Genomic DNA, 22,870 nt, shown 5'->3' on the forward strand with positions numbered 1-22,870 from the left:
CCAAGTGTCTCCAGGTAGAGCTGGGAAAAGCTCCTATCTGAAATCCTGCCAGTCAGAGTAGACAATACTGAGCTAGATGGACCAAAGATCTGACTCAGTTATGGCAGATACCTATGTTCCCCATGAATTTCCCAAAGAATCCTGGGAACAGTAGTTTGTTAAGGGTGCTGGGGATTGTACACCTCTGTGAGGGTAAACTACAGTTCCCAGGATTCTTTGGGAGTCACCACATGCTTTAAGTGTGTGGTGTATATGCAGCCTAAACAATGCAGAATATCCTGGGACGACTAGAGCAATTTCTGGTATCGCAATATTTGAGAAGGTTGGGGGCGGAACCATGACAGAAGTGCTTGAGACGATCAAGGAAACCTTGAGCTGCTTTCCTACCAATGATGCCCGAATAAAAATTATCTGGAAATTGATTTGGCATGTTCCACATACTACACCTTGAACATGACTATGGGGAAACATTTTCTAAAGGATTAAAAACACATTTTTCAATAAGAGAGTTTCATTGTCTTAAATGCAAAATACTGGTAGTTTCACTTTCTCTTATTTTCTTCCATGTTGTTATGGAAATATGTATGCAGAGTAACTCAGCGGTCTGAGCTGTGTGTATGCCAGTGTGTATTTACCCAAGAAGCAGGATTTTACCCTGCATTTAGATCACTGAGACTTAAGACTTAGTAAAATAAGAAAAGCTACTTTATTTATAGAAATACATAGCAGATAGGAAAGGCATATGTAGTTCTAACTAACTAAGTTGGAGGCGCAATGCCCAGACTTGGGTATTGCCCTCATAGTTCAAGAGAGACAACAAAGACAGAGATGACTCCTCTCTCCTCAGAGAGACAAACTGAGGGCTCGGGAAAAATATTGACTGCCTGGCTCTGCCACCCTCCTACATCCCTAAAGCTGTCGCCACTCACCCCAGCCCCCAAGGACATTCCCTCTTTCCTTCCCTTTTCTCTAATTGGCCAGAGCAGCAAAAGAGGCACATGATAAAAGCCAAAGAAGGGTGCTCCCTTCCCACTTGCCTCCATTGCCCTAATAGACTGGGTAATAGTGTGCCAGGGCACATAGCCCTCAGAAGGCTGCCCAAAAAGGAATGGGGCCCTTAGGTTGAAAACATTTCTCCATATGGGATAATCCATCTTTTGCCAACTTAGTGCTATCTGGATGTTTTGTACCACAACCCCCATCATCCCTGACCATTGGCCAAGCTAGCTGGGGCTGATGGAGTCCAAAACACTGGACAGAGGAAGGCTGGCATAATCCTATGTTCAGCTTTGTCGGCCAGTAAGCTGTTAGGATGGGGTGTGATCATTGCTCTGCCAAAGCTGTATCCTCATGGCTTTTGGTCCCAGGTTGACATTAATTGCCCCAGGAGTATCAATGTGTTGGCATGGCTCAGTCAGAAACAACTGTCCTCATCACTGTCATGTGACACAAAGTTATAAAGCAGCAAAAAAAATGGGACGGGAACGGCCGGAACTTGGTATGAGTCAGCTGTAGAGTATAGGAGCATGTGGAACATCCACAAAGTAAGCTATACTGGCACAGCTCCATGGGTAGGATCCAAGTGGTGCCCTTTCACTCACAAAAGAGGTTTTAAGCCAGTGGATGCCTCTGTTAAGGAAAGAGGGAAATGTGTTCTTCGTATTCTCCCTTCTCCTTGCAGCCGCATATCTCGCTTTGCATCCTATTCTGGAGGGTTCCTCAACACCCTGGAACCAGTGGTGGCTGGTGGTGCCCACTGGGTTTGGTAGGGCAGAAAACAGGGAGGCCAAGAGCAGGTGGCACCAGAGCCAATGACTGTTGAAGCCAACTAATTTAAGCTTTGCTCCATCCTCCTCCCTGCTGAGTTCTGCAAGGTGCAACCCTGAAACTAAAGAGGAGAGAGCTGACAGTGCCACCCCCCAGACTGGATGCAAAGAAGGAAACAGGCAAGTGGTGGCTGGCTGAAGGCAGACTGAGGTTGTTGGGGCAGCATCTAATTGACCCTCATGGAACAGCCTCTGCTATCTGGAGCTGATCAGCGATGGGAACTGCAGGGGGAGAAAGAGTAGTGAAGCTTGCTTTCCCTTCTCTTCCATTCATGAAGACCTCCACTAGATCAAAAGCCATTCTGTGAGTGCAAGGACACCCATTGTATTCCATTCTGTGTGCTAAGAAAAGAGTAGTATTGTAACAAAGCATCAGAATTGAAAGAAGGGCCTTCTCTGTGAGTGAAATATGGGGGGATGCTGCAGCAATATTGGCACATGGTAATCTATGGCCCTTCTCTGTAGTGGTGCTGTGTCTTGGAATGTCTTCCCAGGAGAAAGTGGAAGCTGGGGGCTCCAATGTCAGGGAGGCAGTGAATCCGCTCTGGGTTTTAGTCAGAAATTTCAAGGAATTGTGCATGGTGTTGAAAGTTCAGACTAACACCCAGAGTGAATTCACTGCCCCACTAACATTGGAGCCACCAGCCTCCAGTGCCAGGAGATTCTGCTTGTTCGGTGCTGCTGTGACAAATGGGTCACTGAGATATCACAAACAGGTCATTGGTAACAGGGTTTTTTCCCAACTTAACATATTACCATGGAAAGGTAAATCTGAATTAAAAGGGGGGGAGGAATATGGGTTGACATTTTGATGCCAATGATGTCATATGGATACTGCAAAAAACTTTCATGAATGAGACTGCCACAATAAACACTCATCTGGAAGCACCTTCAGACAACAAGTGAAGACCATCTCACTGACTTTTGGTTCAGCTCTATGACTGTGAAGGGTCTTCTCTCCTGCTTTTTTAAGTATTTGCTACTCAATGATGAATCTATTGGCTGTGATTTTCATTTTATTTTACTTTTCACTTTTAAGATTTTTGTCAAACCCCCACTTTGAACATTCAAGCAAACTTTAAGTATATTAAATAAAGTATGACAAATATGCACAGATGCAATGATTCATCACTATGTGCACCTTCTTAGTAGAAAGTGTGTCAATTCAGCATCCTATGCAGCAACATCTAGTGCCCTGTTGGAACTCCATCAACACGGAGGGCCCCTCCAGACAGCCTTTTTACTGTGCATGCATGATTTGTGCTCATGATGGTATCAGGACAGTTATATATGATCCCACTTTCGACACTGTTTGTGCCTGAAAAAGTTTCTAAGTGAAATAAATACTGCTTTGTTTCCAATCAGTGTGTGCCCCATAACTTCCTCACGAAATCCTGAAATTTTTTTATACCACAGATGTTACAGAGTGTCATTTTGTCCCACTTTGGTTGTGCTATAGGGCAAGAGTGTCTTACCAAGGAGCAATAATGTGATAACATTGGAGAAGCAACCAATAGAGCAAAATGATGGATGTATGGTCCAGTGTGAATTCACCACTAATGCACTATGGTTGCCTCAATGACATGTTGCAGAATACACTAGCAAAACACCCACCAGTCTAGGAAGTAATTCAGCACCCTAAATAGTAGGAGAAGCACCCTTTAGATATGGGTGATCATCTGTAATATTTTATAGAGTTTCCTTGTGCATGTACCCTGTCCCTCTCTGGCTTCCTGTCTCAAGTTCAGGGGTTGTGAGAACAGTAAGCTGGAGCAGGCCTGACTGAATCTTCTCTTACTCAGGCCCAGCCTCAAGCCTTCCTTTATTTCAATTAAGTTTGAGTTTGCCTTTATGAACTTGGGAGCATGACTGCTTCTTTCAAAGAGGCTAACATTTCATTCATCCAAAGGAGCTTGGAATGTGACAGGGGAAAGGGAGGAGAAGTAAATCAAAGCAGATAGCAATTCGCCAGATGTAAAGTATTTTTCTTCATACCCCCCCTTCCCTACTCCCTTCTTCCTCAACACACACACACTTTTTTTCCTATCAGAAATTTCAGAATGTTTGCTGACATTTTAATTCTTCCTTCATCTAGCGGAGGCACTGACTTGTCATACAGCCGCAGAAGGCTCTCTCTCGCTCTCCCTTGCTCCTGCTGAAAAAATCAATTGGAGTTTTGCCTTCAGTCCTTGCAGGGATTGACTGAAATGCAAAACACATACAACAGTGTCTACTGCTGTTGATTTTAAAATTGCAACTCAGTCCTAAGTGCAGTAGATATTCTTCAGGCTTTCCAAAATATTTGCCAGCTCAATTATAAGTTGAAATTAGCTGCATTCTCTGCCTTTGCCTTAGGACACAAGTTAAGGTTGCAGTCCTATACCCCTTATCTGGAAATATGACCTACTGAATTTAGTGGGACTCGATTTTGGATATATCTGTATATATGATTGGCTGAGTATGCACCATATGTTTAAAGCACATTTTCCTTCCAAAGAATCCTGGGAACTATACTTTGTTAAGGATGTTGTGAGAAGTAAACTATAGTTCCCAGGATTCTTTCAGGAGGGGATATGTTCTAAATGTATGGTGTATACAGTGTGTGATTCCTAATAGTTAAGGGACATTGTAAGTCCTGGCAAAAGCACAAAATAAATAAGAGGGTCATTCATTGATCAATGATGGGTTAGATTCAGAGATTCCATGACTGGAGTTTCAGCCACAAAATATCTCCACTGATGGAACAGGGGGAAGGTGACTTCTCCTGATCCCATATGCCCCAAAAATCTGCTCAGAGGACCCTCTGGAACAGTGTGGGAGGTGAACAGAAGGTTGCAGAGAGAAGGGTGGCATCAAAGAAAATAACCTACCGGGCTGGGAGTGCAGAGCATGAGTTCAAATCCCAGCTCATGTCTCCTGGGTGTCAAGGGCCAGCTAAAGATCACCCCACAGTGAGTGCCTCAGGGCTTACGTGCCCTGCCACCTGTATAGCTGTGGGCAAGCTGCATAGTCCCAAGGAGCACAGTTGCTCCCCAGCTGGCAGTTGCAGACGAGGAAGGGACTGGCTAGTACAGCTGTGGCAAGCTGAGCAGGCCCTAGACAGCTGGAGAGGACTAGCCTCAGAGGGAGGCAATGGTAAACCCCCTCTGAATACTGCTTACCATGAAAACCCTATTCATACGGTAGCTATAAGTTGGGATCGACTTGAAGGCAGTCCATCCGTCCATCTTCCATGAGTGGGAGCCTCCACTGGACTGCAGCCTTTTTTGTCTGTGGAAGGGATACCTTGGATCCAAACCTCCTGCTTCCGCACCCCCTTTCAGGATGCATGCAGACCCTAAAATATTCCAGTTAACAAAATTGAAAGGAATACTGCCTGAAGTAAAGGAATGAATGTTGTCTATCAGTGGTGGAGAACCTGTGGCCAACCAGATATTGTTGGACTTCATCATCCTCACCCACCAGTGGGTCAAGAATGATAGGAGCTGTATTCCAAGAACATCTGGAGGGCCACACACCACTGTTTTATATAATAATGACAGCCAGAATCATAGATGCTAAATAATGTGTATGTGCTCAGACACCTAAATTAAGAGGATGGTACAGACAATTATGAGATGCAGCTGTTCTGAGGAAAATAAAATGGGCCCTATTGATGAATCAGGGGGTAAGCAATTAAAAATAGTTTTGAAGATTTGAAATGGTATTGGAATGCAGAAGATAGAGTGGTGGTGTAGGAAATCCATTCCTTTTTTTAAAAAGACCTTTCTTTTGTCTTATGTTTTATTATATATTTATTTAACTTGATACTGGTTATGTGTTTATATTATGTGCACATTGATTGTAAGTTATCTTTTAAAGAAATTTTTTTAAAAAAATCTTGAAAAATATGTACAAAGATATGTCTTTCTCCTGTTACTATTTACATGTATTTTGGACAAAAAAAGCAACAGTTTATGCACACGCTGGCAGTCCATAATATTATGTGCCTAGATTTTGAACTTCAGGATTTTGAACTCCATCACTCTAAGTGGATGGTATCACATTCCACCCAGGTTCTTGTAATGTAGAATGATAACATCAGTGGCATGATAGTGTCACTTGCACAGCCTCCATGTTCCAGTGAACAGACCAATCTGGAACTGGGATCTACCCCCTGCCACTGTGAGTCATCCGGTTCCAATGTAGTGGTGAAGCTGGAACTGGCCAAATAAAAGAATAATATGGGTGGTAGTCAATGCTAGTCCTACACAGAGTAGACCAGACATGGCCAACTTAGGTTCATTCATTTCAATGAGTTTACTCTGAGTAGGACTTAGTGCCTAAATAGCACTGTAATTTCTCGGCATTTTGGAGCTTGTGTGACCATGGAAAGCCCTTAATGACTGGATTAGAAGTAGAATAAGTGCACAAAAGAGAATGTATATGTGAGAGGTATTGACAAATCTGTCCATAACAATTTGTTCTCCTTTCTCATTTTTCCATTCTTCAGTTGACCACATTTCTGCATCAATTTCTGATTTTTTTTTTTTAAAAAGTGCTCATAAACATGCATCAGCATTTTAGTGTGCATTTCTTCTACAATTACTTTTTTAGATGTTTTTAAAGGTTTTTGAAAAAATATTTTAAAGCTGTTTTGTTTTAAGATGTTTTAAAGTCTTTTGTTTTTAAGATGTTTTAGAGTGTTAGTGTTTTTGTTTGCTACCCTGGGCTCCTTCTAGGATGAAGGGTGGGATGATGATGATGATGATGATGATGTTAGTTCATTTCAGAGATAGTTCATTTCAGCTGTATAGCCTGCTGCCAGGAAGCTTACATTTGGCTTGGTTACGCTTTGTCTTCAGCCCCTAAAGAAACTAAACTAACATACATGCAATTTGACTTGTGCACATTCTTCCTGTTACCCTTGCCTCTTCCGCCCCCCCCCCCCGTTGTCTTCATTTTTGGCAAAATGTAAACTGAGAATCCTTGAGGCACAGCCCTCTTCTTGTTTCTGTTACTCTGTAAAGTATGTTCATGTTGGTGACATATATACTAATTCACTAATAGGCAAAAAACCTTGCGGTTTAAGAATGTACCTATAGCCCACAACTATTTCTATCAAACTTTAAAAAACAGGGAAATTGGGCAGCTATAGTGAATGCACCAGGGGAGCAGGAGACCGCAACTCCTATTTGGTTCTCTTTGCACACTGAAAGAGAGAGCAGGTCTTCCAGATGGCTAGGCTGCCTATCCTTCCCTATTTTTTCATCTATGTGTCTTCCTTCCATTGTAAACTGATACTCTCAGGGAACTGACCTCACTTCTAACCTCTCCTTCCTCCTTCTTGAACCAGCTGAGGGAGAACAGACATCTTCCCTTTTTGTCTCTCCTCTACATGGGGGCAATGACAAAGCCTGGCCATTGTGTCTCCAGCTTAGTTAGTTAGCTAGACCTAGAGCCTTTCCTATCAAGTATTTATTTCTATTCACTAATAGGCAAACCCCCCTTGCGGTTTAAGAATCTACCTATAGCCCACAACTATTTCTATCAAACTTTAAAAAACAGGGAAATTGGGCAGCTATAGTGAATGCACCAGGGAAGCAGGAGACCGGAACTCCTCTCTGAGATATTGGACTGCCCTACAAATTGGTCAAAATGCAAACACCATTTGGGTTGGGCTTTCACAGTCCAATCCACTTGCTGTGTAGCTTGGAAGAATTTGGTAACATGTGCCTCTGAGCATATGGTGAGTGGTGGCAACACCTGCCATCTCCAAATATAGAGAATTATATTTTTGTATGTTTGCTGGTGTTCTTCTTACTTTGCTTCTTTCCTGTGTTATTAATGTTTCTACAGAGAATCTACACTAGAAAATTTTATTTCCTTCATTATTCATCCCAGAAATCTGTGTCAAATTTATTTTTATTAATTTCAAAGCCTTTTTATTGGCCAGTGTGATATGATGGTGAAGACAGCCTTTTGTGTTTCAAATTGGAGGTTATGTTCTATTTCTATTTTGGGTGCATTAACAGTGGAATATGGACCTGTAGTTTGATGAAAAATCAGACTGATTCCAATATGTTGCTACTTCAGCAATGACTCTAGCTGTTGGAAAAAAGATGATGCATATTTTCAGCCTGCTATGTTTAAACCACTTCATTTAAGGCAAGGTGGGCACAGTCAATTAAAAACATAGAGCACACCTAGCATTTTGCTAGAATATATTTCACCTACCACTGTTTTATCTTGTGCAAATTGAGACACTCCTGAGGTCCACTGGAGACTATTCTGCAGAAGCCAGTGCCATTATTATGTTTGGAGTTTTTTTAGTATACATTTTGCAAAGTGTTGCTGTACTTCACATATTCACAAAAATAGAAACAAAAGAAAATGATTTCCTATAGGAAACGTCATTAAAATTGCAAAGGAAATCAGACATATTCAGTGACCATCTGAACTATATCAACTGTCTTAATAATGTAGCTTCCTCCCTGCTAAAACAAGATCAGCACAGCACATGTCTTCTTTCTATTCTTTGGGCTGATTGCAGGTGTTGCCACCACTCACCATATGCTCAGATGCACATGTTACCAAATTCTTCCAAGCTACACAGGAAGTGGATTGGACTGTGAAAGCCCAACCCAAATGGTGTTTGCATTTTGACCAATTTGTAGGGCAGTCCAATATCTCAGAGAGGAGTACAGGTCTCCTGCTCCCCTGGTGCATTCACTATAGCTGCCCAATTTCCCTGCTTTTTAAAGTTTGATAGAATTAGTTGTGGGCTATAGGTACATTCTTAAACCGCAAGGTTTTTTGCCTATTAGTGAATTTCCCTGCTTTTTAATCTGGGAGGTAAGAGATGGGATCCTGTGCAAGTTAGCACCAGCAGTAACAGAAATAGTTCAGCAGTGTATTTTAAATGTTATATTACCATCAAGAATGCTTTTACTTTTACAAGAGGGTCATGGCTTAGTGGCAGAGAACATGCTTTGCATGCAAAAGTCCCCACATTCAATACCCAGTATCTCCAATTAGGACTGGGAGAGATCCTTATCTGAAACCTTGTCAGTCAGTACTGAGGTAGATTGACCAATGGTCTGACTTGGTATAAAGCAGCTTCCTATGTTTCCTATACTCTACAGGGGATACACAAAGAAATATGCTTGACACCCTTTCTTTAAACATTGTACATCTTGCAATCTATATTACTTTGCAAAGTATCAGCAGTTACTACCTCTTCTGCTTTAATATCTGAATGGCAGTCATAGGGCTCGCTATGACAGATTATACACTTAAGAAGCAACTGTGAGTTCTGACATTCTTAAATCTGAAAAGAGTCTGTGAATATGTGAAGTACAGCAACACTTTGTACAATTTACATTAAAAACCTCCAAAAACAATTGTTGGATAATATTTTGTAGGTCACGCTGATTTCGATTAGTGAGCAAAATCCATGAAGCTATTTTATCCTGATCCGCAACATAGGCCCAAGAGGCCAAGACTTATATACTCTTGATTAGCAAGTGTACAAGGTCTCAGATAAAGTGCACAGTGCTTCTACATCAGATCCCTTTGTAAAGTAGAAATGCCAGGTATTGAGTATGGGACCTTCTGCATACAAACTGTGTGGGTCCTGCCTCTGAGCTAGGGGCCCCCTCCCAGCCAGACTCTTCTTATTATATTTCTATTTTGGGTGCATTAACATTTGCATCTAAGCCTGCCGCTTTGATATAAAATCAGACTTACAATATGCTGCTACTTAAGCAATGAATCTAGCTGTTGGAAAAAATAAACTTTGGTTTGCAAAGATGTATGCCTTCAGCCTGCTATGCTTAAGCTACTCTAGTTAATGAAGGGTGGGCATGGTCCATTAAAAACAGAAAGCACACTTAAAATTTGCATATTTTTATTTAATTCACCTCCTACTGTTTTATGATGTGCAGCCTGAGACACTCCTCATGTCCATTGGACATTATTCTGCACAACTGGCAGTACCATTATTCCACAATTTTTTTCCAGCTTTTTTTTAGTGTTGGAAAGTGTTGCTGTACATCACATACAGTATTCACAGACACAAAAGCAAAAGAAAATAATATACCATAGGAAACTTCACTAAAATTGCAAAGTAAATCAAACATATTTAAAGTGAATATGTGAACTACATCAACTGTCTTTATATTGTTGCTTCCTCCCTGCTCAAACGAGACCAGTACAGCACAGCACATGTCTTGTTTCTGTTATTTGGGCAGATTGCAGATGTTGCCAGCACTCATCATATGCTCAGAGGCACATGTTACCAAATTCTTCCAAGCTACACAGGAAGTGCATTGGACTGTGAAATACCAACTCAAATTATGTTTGCATTTTGACAACTTTGTAGGGCAGTACAATATCTCAGAGAGGAGATCATGTCTCCTGATCCTGTGGTGCATTCAGTATAGCCGCCCAATTTTCCTGCTTTTTATAGTTTGATAGAAATATCTGTAGCTATAGCTATATTCTTGAACCACAAGGATTTTTAGCTATTAGTGAATTTCCATGCTTTTTATAATGGAGGTGGGGTTCCCTTGCACGTTTAGCGTTCCTTTGCAAGTTTGCTGAGAATGATGAGATCATTCCTTCTGAAGCTTGGGGGAGGTAATGAGCATGGTACCAAAGGGCTCGGTCCTGGGCCCAGTACTCTTCAACGTTTTTCTAAATTACTTCAGTGAGGAGGTGCAGGGAACTCATATCAAATCTGCAGATGATACAAAATTGAGAGGGGTAGCTAATATCCTGGAAGATAGAAACAAAATTCAAAGTGCTCTTAATATGCTGGAGCACTGGGCTGAAAAGAACAGAAAAAAGAACAGAATGAAGTTTAATAGGGATAAGTGCAAAGTTCTACACCTAGCACGAAGAAACCAAATGCACAGTTATAAGATGAGGGATACTTGGCTCAGCAATACTACATATGAGAAGGATTTTGGGATTGTTGTTGATCACAAGCTGAATATGAGCCAACAGTGCAATGTGGCGCAAAAAAGGCAAATTCTATTTTAGGCTGCATTAACAGAAGCATAGTTCCAAATTACATAAAGTATTAGTTCCCATCTATTCAACACTGGTTAGGCCTCATATTGAGTGTTGCATCCAATTCTAGACACTGCACTTTAAGAAAGCAAACAAACAGGAGCAGGTTCAGAGAAGGACAAGAAGGATGATCAGGGGACTGGAAACAAAGCCCTATGAGGACAGACTGAAAGGAATGGACATGTTCAGCCTTGAGAAAAGAAGATTGAGGGGATATATGATAGCATTCTTCTTCAAAGATTATCACACCGAAGAGGGCCAGGATCTCTTCTCGATTGTCCCAGAGTGCAAGATATGGAATAATGGGCTCAAGTTGCAGGAAGCCAGATTTTCAGTTCAATGGGATTTACTCCCATGCAATCCTGTTTAGGATTGCAGCTTCAAATTTCATAAAAAATATATTTAACATGATGTGCAAATCTGTGCATCTGTCTTGCTGACATTTTCTTGTATTATACAGCCATGAGAGTGGCTGTATAATATAGAAACTGCTCTATCTGAAATACAAGGAAGCATTAAAGGTCCGATAATTTGATATGCTCTGGCAGAAACCACAGACAATTCCAGATCTAAGGTTTCCACTTTTCCTTATTCTTATTTCTTTTAATGGAAAGAGACTGGTTATATTTTTGGCACTCAGTTCATATGAAGCGAGAGCCAGTGTAGTGTAGTGGTTAAGTTGTTCAAGTACGACCTGGGAGACCAGGGTTCAAATCCTCACATAGCCATGAAGCTCACTGGTGACCTTGGGCCAGTCACTGCCTCTCAGCCTCATGAAAACCCAATTCATAGGGTCACCATAAGTCGGAATCTTGTTATACAATTTCTTGGTGCAAAGTACTGTTCAATCAATAATAAACTCTGTAGCAGAAATGGGTGTCTCTGTTCCCTGGCATTAATGAAAGTAAAACCTTCCTTCCCTACAAACCCTTAATCTCCACCTGGATACAGGATACAGAATGAAAAAATGCTGGGTTTTCTCCATCCTTCCTCATGACCATGCTAAAACCACGTTTCCACTGAACAGTCTTTGACTGACAAGGAAGACAGAGAAATTTTGCTGTAATCTACATCCTTTCCCCTCATTTCTCCAAGCTTCGCTTGTTTTTAACAGCTTGTTAATGTTATGTCTACTCCTCACCCTATTTAATTTCTTGGGGGGAGGGGGTACAAAATACTGCCTCTTCTTCTGTTTTGTCAGATTCAAGTAGTGTTTGTCCAATCAGAATGATTCAACTGCTTGTGCAAACTAAAAGACTCCTACTCAGCACACTATGACTTTAGTTCCACTGTTGGAGCCCTGAGATCAGACACTGTATGAACACAGTACCAGTGACAGACTGAGAATACTGTAACCAGAGCAGACAGAACTGTGAGAAGACACATTTTATAACGTGGTACAACAGAAAAATAAGAGGTAAGCTAGTGCGTGCTTGGAGGACACAATGAAGAGAATCCTATGGCCCTTGCGCAGAGCTTGGAAAAGTTACTTTTTTGAACTACAGCTCCCATCAGCCTAATCCAGTGGCCATGTTGCCTAGGGCTGATGGGAGTTGCAGTTCAAAAAAGTAACTTTTCCAAGCTCTGCGCACTTGTGCAACTGCACTGGTATAGCCATTAAAGTCAAGTACAAGGGCTACATGATTGTCCTTAGCATGTCCTCATGTCTACTGGACGCTATTCTGCAGAACCGTCCATGCCATTACTCCACAGCTGTTCTTGAAGGTTTTCAACATAAATTATACAAAATGTTGCTATACTTCACATATTTACAGAAAGAGAAACAAAAGAGTTTACCACAGGAAGCTTCATTAAAAATGAAAAGTAAATCAAATAAAATGAATAAAATGAATATCTGAACATCAACTGCTTTAATATTGTTGCTTGCTCCCTCCAAAACCAAGACCACTACAGTGTATACAGCCACTCTCGTGGCTGTAAAATGTCTTGTTTCTGTTATTTAGACTGATTGCTGGTGTTGCCAGCACTTACCATATGCTCCAATAGAAATCCAATAGAAAGGCTGAACATGTTTTGTAATTATGTCACATGCTGTTACAAGAAATCTAAACCTAAATAACGCTCCACTCACCCGTGCAGCATAATAGTAGCATTAGAAAAAAGATTAAAAACCCCATATATAATATGAATGACACTGGCTTTTAAAATTTCACCAAGATACCTTTTCGTTATGTTTCTATTTATTGCCTAGATTTAATGTTGCATTTTATGGCTTCTATTTTCTTTTTAACATGATCTAATCACCAGTGGCCAAAACCTTTTTTTAAAAAACAGCATATACATTTTATAATATAATAAAATATTTTAAAATAAGCATTCCTTATTTTAGTCTTTTATGTCTTCCCACCACACATCAGCATCCTAAAAACATCCCTTATCTCAGAATACCATCAGGCAGGACAGATCAGATTTCTGGAGGGGGAAAGGAAAGAGCTGACCAAATCCATTTTTAACAGGTCGGATATGCACTGCACTCCTTGAAAGTAGTGGGCAGAGAAACACTTTCACACAGCAACTCCTACAAAGCAGCTACAGTTTAAATAAAAGATTTCACCACTTCACTCGCACGTGTTGGCTGGCTGGCTGGCATGGAAACGGCAACAGTAAGAGGTGCTGTAGCCAGGAGAGAAAGAAAAAGGGGAGGGGAATAATAACGAGGCCCATTTCCCTCGTTGAGGACGCTCTGCTGAGGAAAACGAGGGGAGGCTGCGCTTGTTGATGTTTCGTTTCCAGCAGTCGTAGCCGCCTCAGTTAGTTCACTCCTGACGAAAAGGAGGAGAGACTGAGGGGCCAGAGAGAGAGAGAAACAGAGAGAGAGGACCTTGCTCATTCTACCTCCTTCCGTCGTCTGTCTCCTTCCTCAGTTGGCTGCCTCTCAGGGGAGTGTCCCTGCCACAGAGAAACAGTAAAACACACACAGACACACACAGACATTATCACTCACCTCCACAGCTCTTCACCTCCACGCTGCTGCTGCTCCCTTCACGCTTGCCCTCCACGTGGTCTGGCTCTCCACTTAGAAGGGGGAAGGGAACTGCCTTCGACTGCCCATGCGGTACGTTATAACCCGGTCCAATGCATTTTTTAAAACATTAATTAAAAATAAACTATGCCATTTTTTTAATTTAAACCTACTTCAGATGAAGTACTGTGTATGGGCAAGCTCAGGGATTTGATTAGGGATACCTTACAGTCATCTCTGAGTTGTAATCAATGACAACAGATTATGTCAATTTCAAGGGAAAAAAGTCCAAACGGCTTCTAGCTTTTTTTCCTCCCATTTTTCACTTTAACCTGTGGATTCTCCGTGGAGGGGTTGTGTATCACCAAGAAAACTTCCAGAGTTGTAGAGCAAGCGATTCTGAATCCAACAGTATAAGTGTTTGTTTTGAATTGGGACTATACAAAGCACCAGAAAGGAGTGGGGTGGTATTTTCATTTAACATGGTAGAACGCGAAAAATCCCTGCTGACTATAGTATACAGCCACTCTTGTGGCTGTATAATAGTAAACTCAGTACCAGTCCTTTTGTAGCCAGAACCATCAACACACAAGAGTAACAAGAGGGAGGCATCAGCAGGTCTGGGGGATTCAGGGAAATTCCCCCCCCCAGCTTTGCATAAATACAAAAAGCTTTTGCAGAAATCCATGGCGACAGAGAGGAATCAAAATAGTGCAATGAGGTTTGAACACGCACAACGGCCACAGAATTCTGGCTGACTGAGAGCCAGTGTGGTGTAGTGGTTAAGGTGTTGGACTACGACCTGGGAGACCAGGGTTTGAATCCCCACACAGCCATGAAGCTCACTGGGTGACCTTGGGCCAGTCACTGCCTCTCAGCCTCATGAAAACCCTATTCATAGGGTCGCCATAAGTCGGAATCGACTTGAAGGCAGTACATTTACATTTTGTTGTGGAGGGAGGGGTCAGAAAAACAGAGGGAAGGGAATCGAGTATCCTGAAAGACAGCATACTCAGGTGCTAAAACAAGAGAGTTGCAAGGCATGTACTGTGCGTTTTGAGTAGAGATTTCAGACAGATCCCTCCCTCCCTGTCTGAATACATGAGAAGTTCCAACTCCATGCAACAAAAGCTGACTCTCTTAAAGCAAAACACTCTGAATTGCAGGTGTGTACATCTGAGTGTAATAAGCCTGACTGAAACACAGAGTAACAGAGCAAGCTTCTGTACAATAGTGCAGATTTCACCAAATCATCTTTTTCTCATGGCCCCTTCAGATGTCCTTTTTATTGTGCATTCATGATGATTTGTGCTCGTGATGCTGTCAGGGCAGTCATATACAATCCCACTTTCACCACTGTTTGTGCCTGCAAAAAATGTTGGGGCAGTCACACTGCTTCACTTCCAATCAGTGCATATCCTGTAACTTCCTGCTGAAATCCTTTTATACCACAAATGATCTGGTTCATTTTTGTCCCGCTTTCATTGTGCTATAGCCCCTCCTGATAATGTGGTAGCATTGGAGAAGCATCACAGAACAAACTAAAGCAGAATAAATCCACCTGTACTCTGCTAAGAATAAGTTCACAACATTTTGCACACTGTTAAGAGGGTGGGTTCTGAAAAAGTTAAAATCCCAGCAACTGTATCTGTTGAGGCCAGATTTTAAATAACAGAGGGTTGTAGCCAATGTTAGTCATACTAAGAGTAGACCCATTGAAATTAATAGACATGACTAACCAGGGACCACTAATGTAAATGGTCTATGCTTAAAACATAGTTGGATATAGACCATTCTCCAATAAATAAATGGACAGCTTTTTACAAAAAGTGGTCTATTGTATATCCGGTCTTCCAGCATCTCCCATTTGTTAATTGGAGGGTTGCCATATTTCATTCCCTGCACACCTTGGTAAAAGATTTCCCATACAGCATTGACATAACAAAGGCATTTCCCTCTAAAGACTTCCTGCTTTACAGTGAATAAGAAATTCCTCTTGTACACAGCACTGACATCAAGCAATATACAGCAGATGTACTTCTTTAATAGATTTATTGTGTTTTTTGCAGGTTTTACAATCATATTTCATCAACTGGTACAGTAAAACCTATTTGCCTATTTTTAAAAGGGCTTCTGGAGATCGGCACACGGTGGTTCTATTTTGGGGCCTCCTACACATTTATGCTTAAAAGTTATTGTTAAATAGCATATCAGGCATTTTGCTTAAGCAGGCTTCTTTGTACATCCTGATTGCTAGCAATTCTTCACACAGCAGCTTATTGTTGAGTCCTTTAAATATGGGAAATACGAAATGGTGGGATTCTCTCTCTCTCTCTCTCTCTCTCTCTCTCTCTTCTTTTGCCCAAACACTGAAACAGGAAAGGCATTCTCTTACATTACATGGCCCAGGAGATGTTAGCAGTATGTTCTTTGGCTTTCATTCGTAGAACTGCAATACTGGAAGACCTCCGTTCAAATTCTGGCTTGGTTTCAAATGCATGTCCATTGGTGGTTCCAGAAAGTAAAGAGTCAGTGAAGAAATTGTTGAGGGGGATGTGGCCAAATTGGCTCTGATGGTTTGAAAAACCCGAGTACCCAGAATCTGTCCGAGGCGAATGGGAGTAAGGGGTCATACAAGAGGAGGTGTCACGTGGAAGCATGCAGGAAGTCACCACAGACCCGCTCGCTGCATTTCCTGCCCACAAATTATTCTGGATCTGGAACATATGAAACAAAGAAGATTAAATGTGCACATGCCCCGCCACCTTCCTTGTCTTCATTTTGTGCTTCACTTGGTCTGTTTTCAGCCAAGCATGTGACACACCTGCCTTTGAAGTAATTGCAGAACATTTATTTCTGTGGAAATGACAAATAAGATGTCAGTGGGGATCCACAGGCCTGCTTGATTAGGAACAACTTGTGTGGTCTCCACAAAATGTTCAAAATCAAAAAGGGGTAGTTTTCCAATGAAGGGTTTTTTGCAGTTGTCATCAGAAAACTGGGGTTCAGCCAACTTTTCACCTGGATCTAGTCAGAGCTATGCATGCATGGAAGTTGATTTATGGACATTGGGTTGTCTTCTGCAATGAGCTCTGTGCATTAAAAAGGCAGCTGCATTAAACGTTTCCCTCACTGGGTCCCTGAATCCAGCAGCCAAAACTATCTTTGCAGTTCCCTGTTAGTACCAAATGTATGGGAAGTTGGACTTCACTGTGCATCTTTCACTATGGAAGAGATGTGTCTGGCTTAGCATATAAGGCTGCAATCCAATACACACTTACCTGGGAGTAAATCACATTGAACCCAACAGTGCTTACTTCTGAGTAGACATGTACTGGATTGCAACCTAATAACTGAATCAGACCAAGATCCAACTACTGTAGTTGAGAATTTTCTGTTTCTAATAGTTTCCAACAGATGGATACCTCTAGAATTTACAATCAGGGCATGTAGACAAATGGATCCCCTGTTGTTTGTCCCAGTACTAAAGAGTGATCAAGGCTATTAGCCAGAAATATTCTCCATGAATTTGCCTAATTTTTAAAGCTCTCTGAGCTAGTGGCCATCAGCGCCTCTTGTTTTAGTGAGTTCCACAAGCTACTTATGCATGTTGTGAAGAAGTACCTCCTTCTGTCTGTCCTGAACCTGCTGCCAGTCAACTTCTTTGGGTGACTCCGAGTTCTAGAATTATGAGAGAGAAAAAGTTCTGTCTGTCCTCTCCTCTCTTTTCATTGTTTTATACACCTATATCATGTCATCAATTTAATTATCTGTTGTGTGATGCAGTTGTCAGTCCTGTACCTTCTGCCAGTCGGCTTCATTGACTAAGTTGTGTGTGGCACAATAAGTAAGCATGCAAAGATGTCACAAGAATTACTCAAGCATCATCTATTGCTGTTGCATTTTTATATCCAAAACAAAAACAAAATTAAAAAAACCCTCTGTGATTATATTTTACTTGTGCATCCCCTGGACCTCTCACAAGATCTTGATGCTCCTGTCTTGAGCGAGATGATCTCCCTCACCTATTTGAATCAGTCCTGGGATTCTTTTCAGCCTTAATGCTCTGATTTATGGACTGTCAGTCGCTCCTGTGGCCATAACTTTTGGGGATTCAGCTGATCCTCTCCCTTTTATAGCTGTGACAAAATTCTAGCTTCTCATTTCCAACCTGTCTGGCATTTGCCTACGTGCGACTCTTCTTACTATTGTTCACTTACATTTATATGCTATCTTCCCTCAAAGGAACTCAAGACGATGCACATGTTCCCAATCCCCACCCGATTTTTCCTCACGACAACCTTGTAAAGTAGGTTAAGCTGAGAGAGAGAGTGATTAACCCCATGGACTTCAGGGCTGGGTGAGGATTTGAACCTGGAGCCCTGACCTTCCTTGTATGGTGTTTGGTACTTTCATTTCTCTTCAGTTCTTCATCCATCCATTCTTTCTTTATTTTTATTTATTTGTTTATTTATTATTTTATTTATATCCCACCCGTCCTCCCAGCAGGAGTCCACACACACACTGCCACCACCACCACAATGTTATTCCAGAGCAACAGAAAATATGCACTAAAAGGCTACAAAGGGAATGTCCCTTTGATCTTCTGTTATAGCAGACATGCTACTCTAAACCAGCATGGTATAGCTGCAGTTTGAGTGTTGGATTAGGGGTGAGAAGACCAGCTTCAACTTCCCTGCCCCCTCCAGCCACAAAGCTCACCTGCTGATCTTAGGCCAATCCACACAAACTCTCTCTCAGCCTAACCTACCTTGCAGAGTCATTGTAAGGGTTACATGAGGATAAGGGAAGAGAAATATTCATTGCCCTGAGCAGCATGGAAGAAGGATGGGATTTAAAAAATGAAATAAGTCAAACAGTGCCCTCTGTAGTCACTTCGACCAGGTAGGTGGGCACTTGATACCAAATCATATAGAAATCTTACAAAAGTTTATCTTTTAGGACCTCACATGACATATTGAGCATCTCCCTGAGGCTGAGGAGCAAACTTCCACCTCACAAAGTTCAGTTATTTAGTACCCACATCCAGTCAGGTTCTTATGGCATCTCAGGAAGAAAATCCCACCAGCACTTCTCTCTCCCTCCCTGGCAGTTAAAATCCTGAAATACTCAAACAGGTACCAATTTATTGCCCTTTCATGACACACTAAATCAGCTACCTCAGGTAGCTATCTCACTACACCTAATGATAGGGTCTGTCCCTGGCAGATTTTTTATTATTAATAATAATTATTTATTATTACATTTCTCTCCCACCTTTCCTCCAAGGAGCTCAAGGTGGCATACATGGTTTTTCCCCCTCACTGTTTTATCTTTACAACAATCCTGTGAGGGAGGTTAGGTTGCGAGTCAAAGACAGGCCCAAGGTCACCCACTGAGCTTCATGGCTAACTGGGGATTTGAGCCCTGGTTTCCCAGATTCTAATCCAAAATTCTAACTGCTACACCACATTGCCTCGCTACAGACATTCTCTGATTTCCTTCAGAATTCGTTTCTAATATATTTTTAGAAAACCTTCTTTCTAAATAAAAATTATGCTCATGAGAAGGTGTGTGCATGCATGCATCAACGCTCCCCATAAAAAATGTATGTTTTAGTGATGAGCCAGACCTTCTCCAGGTTTCATTTTTGCTCAGTGCTTTCTGAGAAGCTGAATGCCTCTTGTCTTTTTTTTCCACATGACTGTTTCCAACTGTTCATAGCTGTTATTTTCCTAGTGACTGGGTGTAGGCAAGGGGCCTCATTCCTTAGTTCCAAGTTAAGTTTGTGTGCAGCTGCAACCTTATATTCTGGTCCTAGGGGTCACTGCATGGCAATGTGAGCTGTAAAAGTCCACGCAGGAACAGCTTATCCGTTTGATCTGGTCTTGGACTCAGGACCTGGACCAAAGAATGAATCGGGAAGAGGGGCGGGAGAAATGCAAAGTTACTTTGTCTAAAAGCAAAACAGCACAGATTCATTTCAGCTGTGGCAGGACAAATATGCCCTCAAGCAATGGTTTTTGTAGATTTTTTAAAATTCAAAGCAAAGGTCATCTAAGAAACTCCAATGTTTTATAACCCTTAAAAATCCAGGGTGACTGAATCCCCCACAAAGGGGGAGTGGGGTTGCACTTTGCCCTCCACCCCCACATATTTAACTAAAGTTGAGAAGGACCTATGTGCATGCACCACTGTACATGCACAGGGTCTGAACAAGCAACCAGGGACCCTGGCATGATTGGCATTCCCAGCACATGTATACAGTGTACAAGTACTGTTGTACTTATATAGAGCACATTCACCACATTGGACAGCTCCTCGAAAGTCTGGACTAAAACCCAGAGCAGATTCACTGCCCAACTGACACCAGAGCCACCAGCTTCCACTGTCTTGGTTTCATGGACTGAGGCAGGCAGGGGCAACATCTGCACTTGATTTTACCCAATGGAACTAAGAGCAGGAGGATGCCACTGGAGGAAAACTCCCAGTAATGCTATCAGCAGAGGGCTCTAGGGCAGAAGTCAAGGGCCCCACTCAACAGGATGAGCAGGAGAGCGATCAAATGCAGCAGCGCCCTCTTACCCCGATTTGAAGTAAATTAAGTAATGATGAATTTATAAGCACTATGAGGTCCTATCACAGGGTCCCATAAGACCATTACATCCATAACCTAAAATTACCTAACTGTACTACTGTAAACACCCCTTCTTCCAGCACTACTTTCCCAGTCAAATTAACTGCTCCAAGCGGCTGCTCTGAAGTTAAAATAAAAAAAAAAGTAGGAGATCCTGCTGATCATGGATCTCCTGCATGAAAGCCCAGTTGGTAGACATCTCCTTTTGCAGCTCCAGATTGAAAGTTAGATTGTAAGCTCTTTGGAACTCTGCTTATGTTTCTCTGTAAAGAAGGTAGCCTGATGGTGTTATGTTGATCAACATTATAAATGCCACCCATCTATACATTCCATTTACTTGCTGAACTGCTTTGGCCTGGCTAAGGTAGGCTCTGAAGATGACTTAGACCTTAGTTTCACTCCCAATGTGTCATGCTTCTAGGCTATACCTTCACAATGCCTCCTTCATCTGCATGTCTGCAAGCCAGCCCACAGTCAAGTGCTCCTTACTCATGTGCTTTGAGCATCCTTCTGGTCTCCACCCTTTCCCTTCCTCAGAAAGCCTCTTGCACAGGTACTCCAACATTGCTGGGCAGCTCCCCTTGAATGTCAAAGAAGCTGGGCTGGTATTCCTGATGTGTAGCAACATATCAGCTATGTCCAATGTTACTATATTGTGTTTGCTATGAAATCGCCAAGCAATCTCATAGGAACATAGAGTCCCTTAAGAAGATAGGAAGCTGCCTTATACACAGTCAATCCATTGGTTCATTTGGCTCAGTATTGTCTACCCAGACTGATAGCAGCTCTCCCAAATTTCAGACTGGGGAGGGGGGAAAACATTACCAACTGTAGCTGTAGATGCCAGGGATTGAACCTGGGACCTTCTGCAAGCAAGGCTGATGCTCTACCACTGAGCCGTAGCCCTTCCCCTTAAATGGAAACAGCTTACTACCACATCATGTGTGCAGGCATGTAGGGTTGTGTCAGTATAACTGAACCCATGTTGGCCAGTGTGCTTTAAAGATGCCATGCAGAATCCCAGGCTCTCTTAGAGATGTGAAGACCCGGAGAAAAAAACCCCAAGACATTCAGAAAATAACAGGGTTTCCCCCCCTTTTTTTAGATTTTTCCAGGATTTTCTATTTTTGAAAAATGGGGGGGGGACATTTTCCCCAAATATTTTCTGGTTTTTTTCTGGACCACATCTCTAGTCCCTCTCAGGTCTGTCTCCCCAACCACGCAGCCAAAATGCTGCCAGTCATGGTGTTTATTTGGCTGATCCTTTTCATGCAGCAGCTCAAAGTACTTGCATGCTTCACAAGTAGCAATTATTTAGCAAGCATTTGCTAAACAAATAATTAGAACAGAAAACAGTATTCAGGATCATTTGTAATAATTTATTTCTTGATGAGGGTGTTCCAAAAGCTCAGAACATCTAGGAAAGATTTTACAAAAGCTGTCCTTGCTATGAAAACTTCACCACTCTTAGATTGCACTTCATGTTGCTCATGGTGATTACATCATTTCTGCCACCAAAGAGGTGATCAGTGGATTGATAATTGCAATAGAATTTCACTAAACCAGCAATTCTGAAAGTTTGTCTATTATTGAGAACAACCTTGCAAAGGCTGTTACCAAGGTCATATTGAAAGCCAATAGCAGTGGAATGAATCCCTAACTGTTAGAGGCCAGTGTGGTTGGGGCATGGCAGAGCTGCCCTCCTGACACTGGCATTGCTACAGCATACCTGGACAGACTGTAAGTCATGGGTTCTCAACAAGGGGGGAATTCCCCCACGGGGGGGAATTTTAGGGTTCCAGCGGGGGAATTGGGACCACTATTCAGCAAAGCGTGATGTCCTGTAGATTATGTACAATCTGTAAAATTGTAGTTTGTTTTTAATTTAATCTGCGACATTCAATAAAGTTTATTGAATGTCACAGATTAAAATCGATTCTTGAACATGCAGCATTATTTTCATTTGCAAAATTAAATTATTATTTAAAGACCAGAAAGTGCTCCAAGAAATTCTGTTATAATATAAACTAAGACATTTTTCTCTCACGAGAAACACCACTGTCACTCGAGAAACGTCAACATGCTATGAGAGACTATCTTGGGAAGGGGGGAATTATATTCTGAACAATGGTGAAAGGGGGGAATTGAGCAAAAAAGGTTGAGAACTACTGCTGTAAGTTATCACCTACTCCCTTCAGTATTCACAGGGGCAGTTCTATTGGGGTAACTTGCACCTTTATTTAAATGCATTTGAACAGAGCAATCTTACACATGTTGATCCAGTCCCACTGAGCTCAATGAGGCTTGCCTGGTGTAAGGATTGCAGCCTTAAATAGCTCAAGGGTAGCTAGCTCTTTCATTGAGGGAGGG

The 22,870-nt window shown here is 41.9% G+C and overlaps 1 protein-coding gene and 1 long non-coding RNA gene across 4 annotated transcripts in view; both read right to left on the reverse strand.

The window, feature by feature from the left end:
• LOC133390638 (uncharacterized) overlaps positions 1-13,916 on the reverse strand; it is a 29,261-nt gene extending 15,345 nt beyond the window's left edge. Inside the window, exon 1 of the long non-coding RNA XR_009764439.1 lies at positions 13,846-13,916. This is a non-coding gene — a long non-coding RNA (uncharacterized LOC133390638). The remainder of the gene's footprint in view (positions 1-13,845) is intronic.
• Positions 13,917-15,951: 2,035 nt separating this feature from the next.
• Positions 15,952-22,870, reverse strand: part of ALX1 (ALX homeobox 1) — a 54,591-nt gene continuing 47,672 nt past the window's right edge. For 2 of the 3 annotated variants that reach the window (XM_061639638.1, XM_061639635.1), the window contains exons 4-5: positions 17,488-17,544; positions 15,952-16,580 (exon numbers count right to left, since the gene is read on the reverse strand). In XM_061639638.1, the coding sequence (XP_061495622.1) occupies positions 16,260-16,580; positions 17,488-17,544 (378 nt within the window). In that variant the 3' untranslated portion in view covers positions 15,952-16,259. The remainder of the gene's footprint in view (positions 16,581-17,487; positions 17,545-22,870) is intronic. The other variant, XM_061639637.1, reaches the window with a different exon arrangement.

This window comes from Rhineura floridana, chromosome 8, assembly GCF_030035675.1.
Source record: "Rhineura floridana isolate rRhiFlo1 chromosome 8, rRhiFlo1.hap2, whole genome shotgun sequence".
NCBI classification, from domain to species: domain Eukaryota; kingdom Metazoa; phylum Chordata; class Lepidosauria; order Squamata; family Rhineuridae; genus Rhineura; species Rhineura floridana.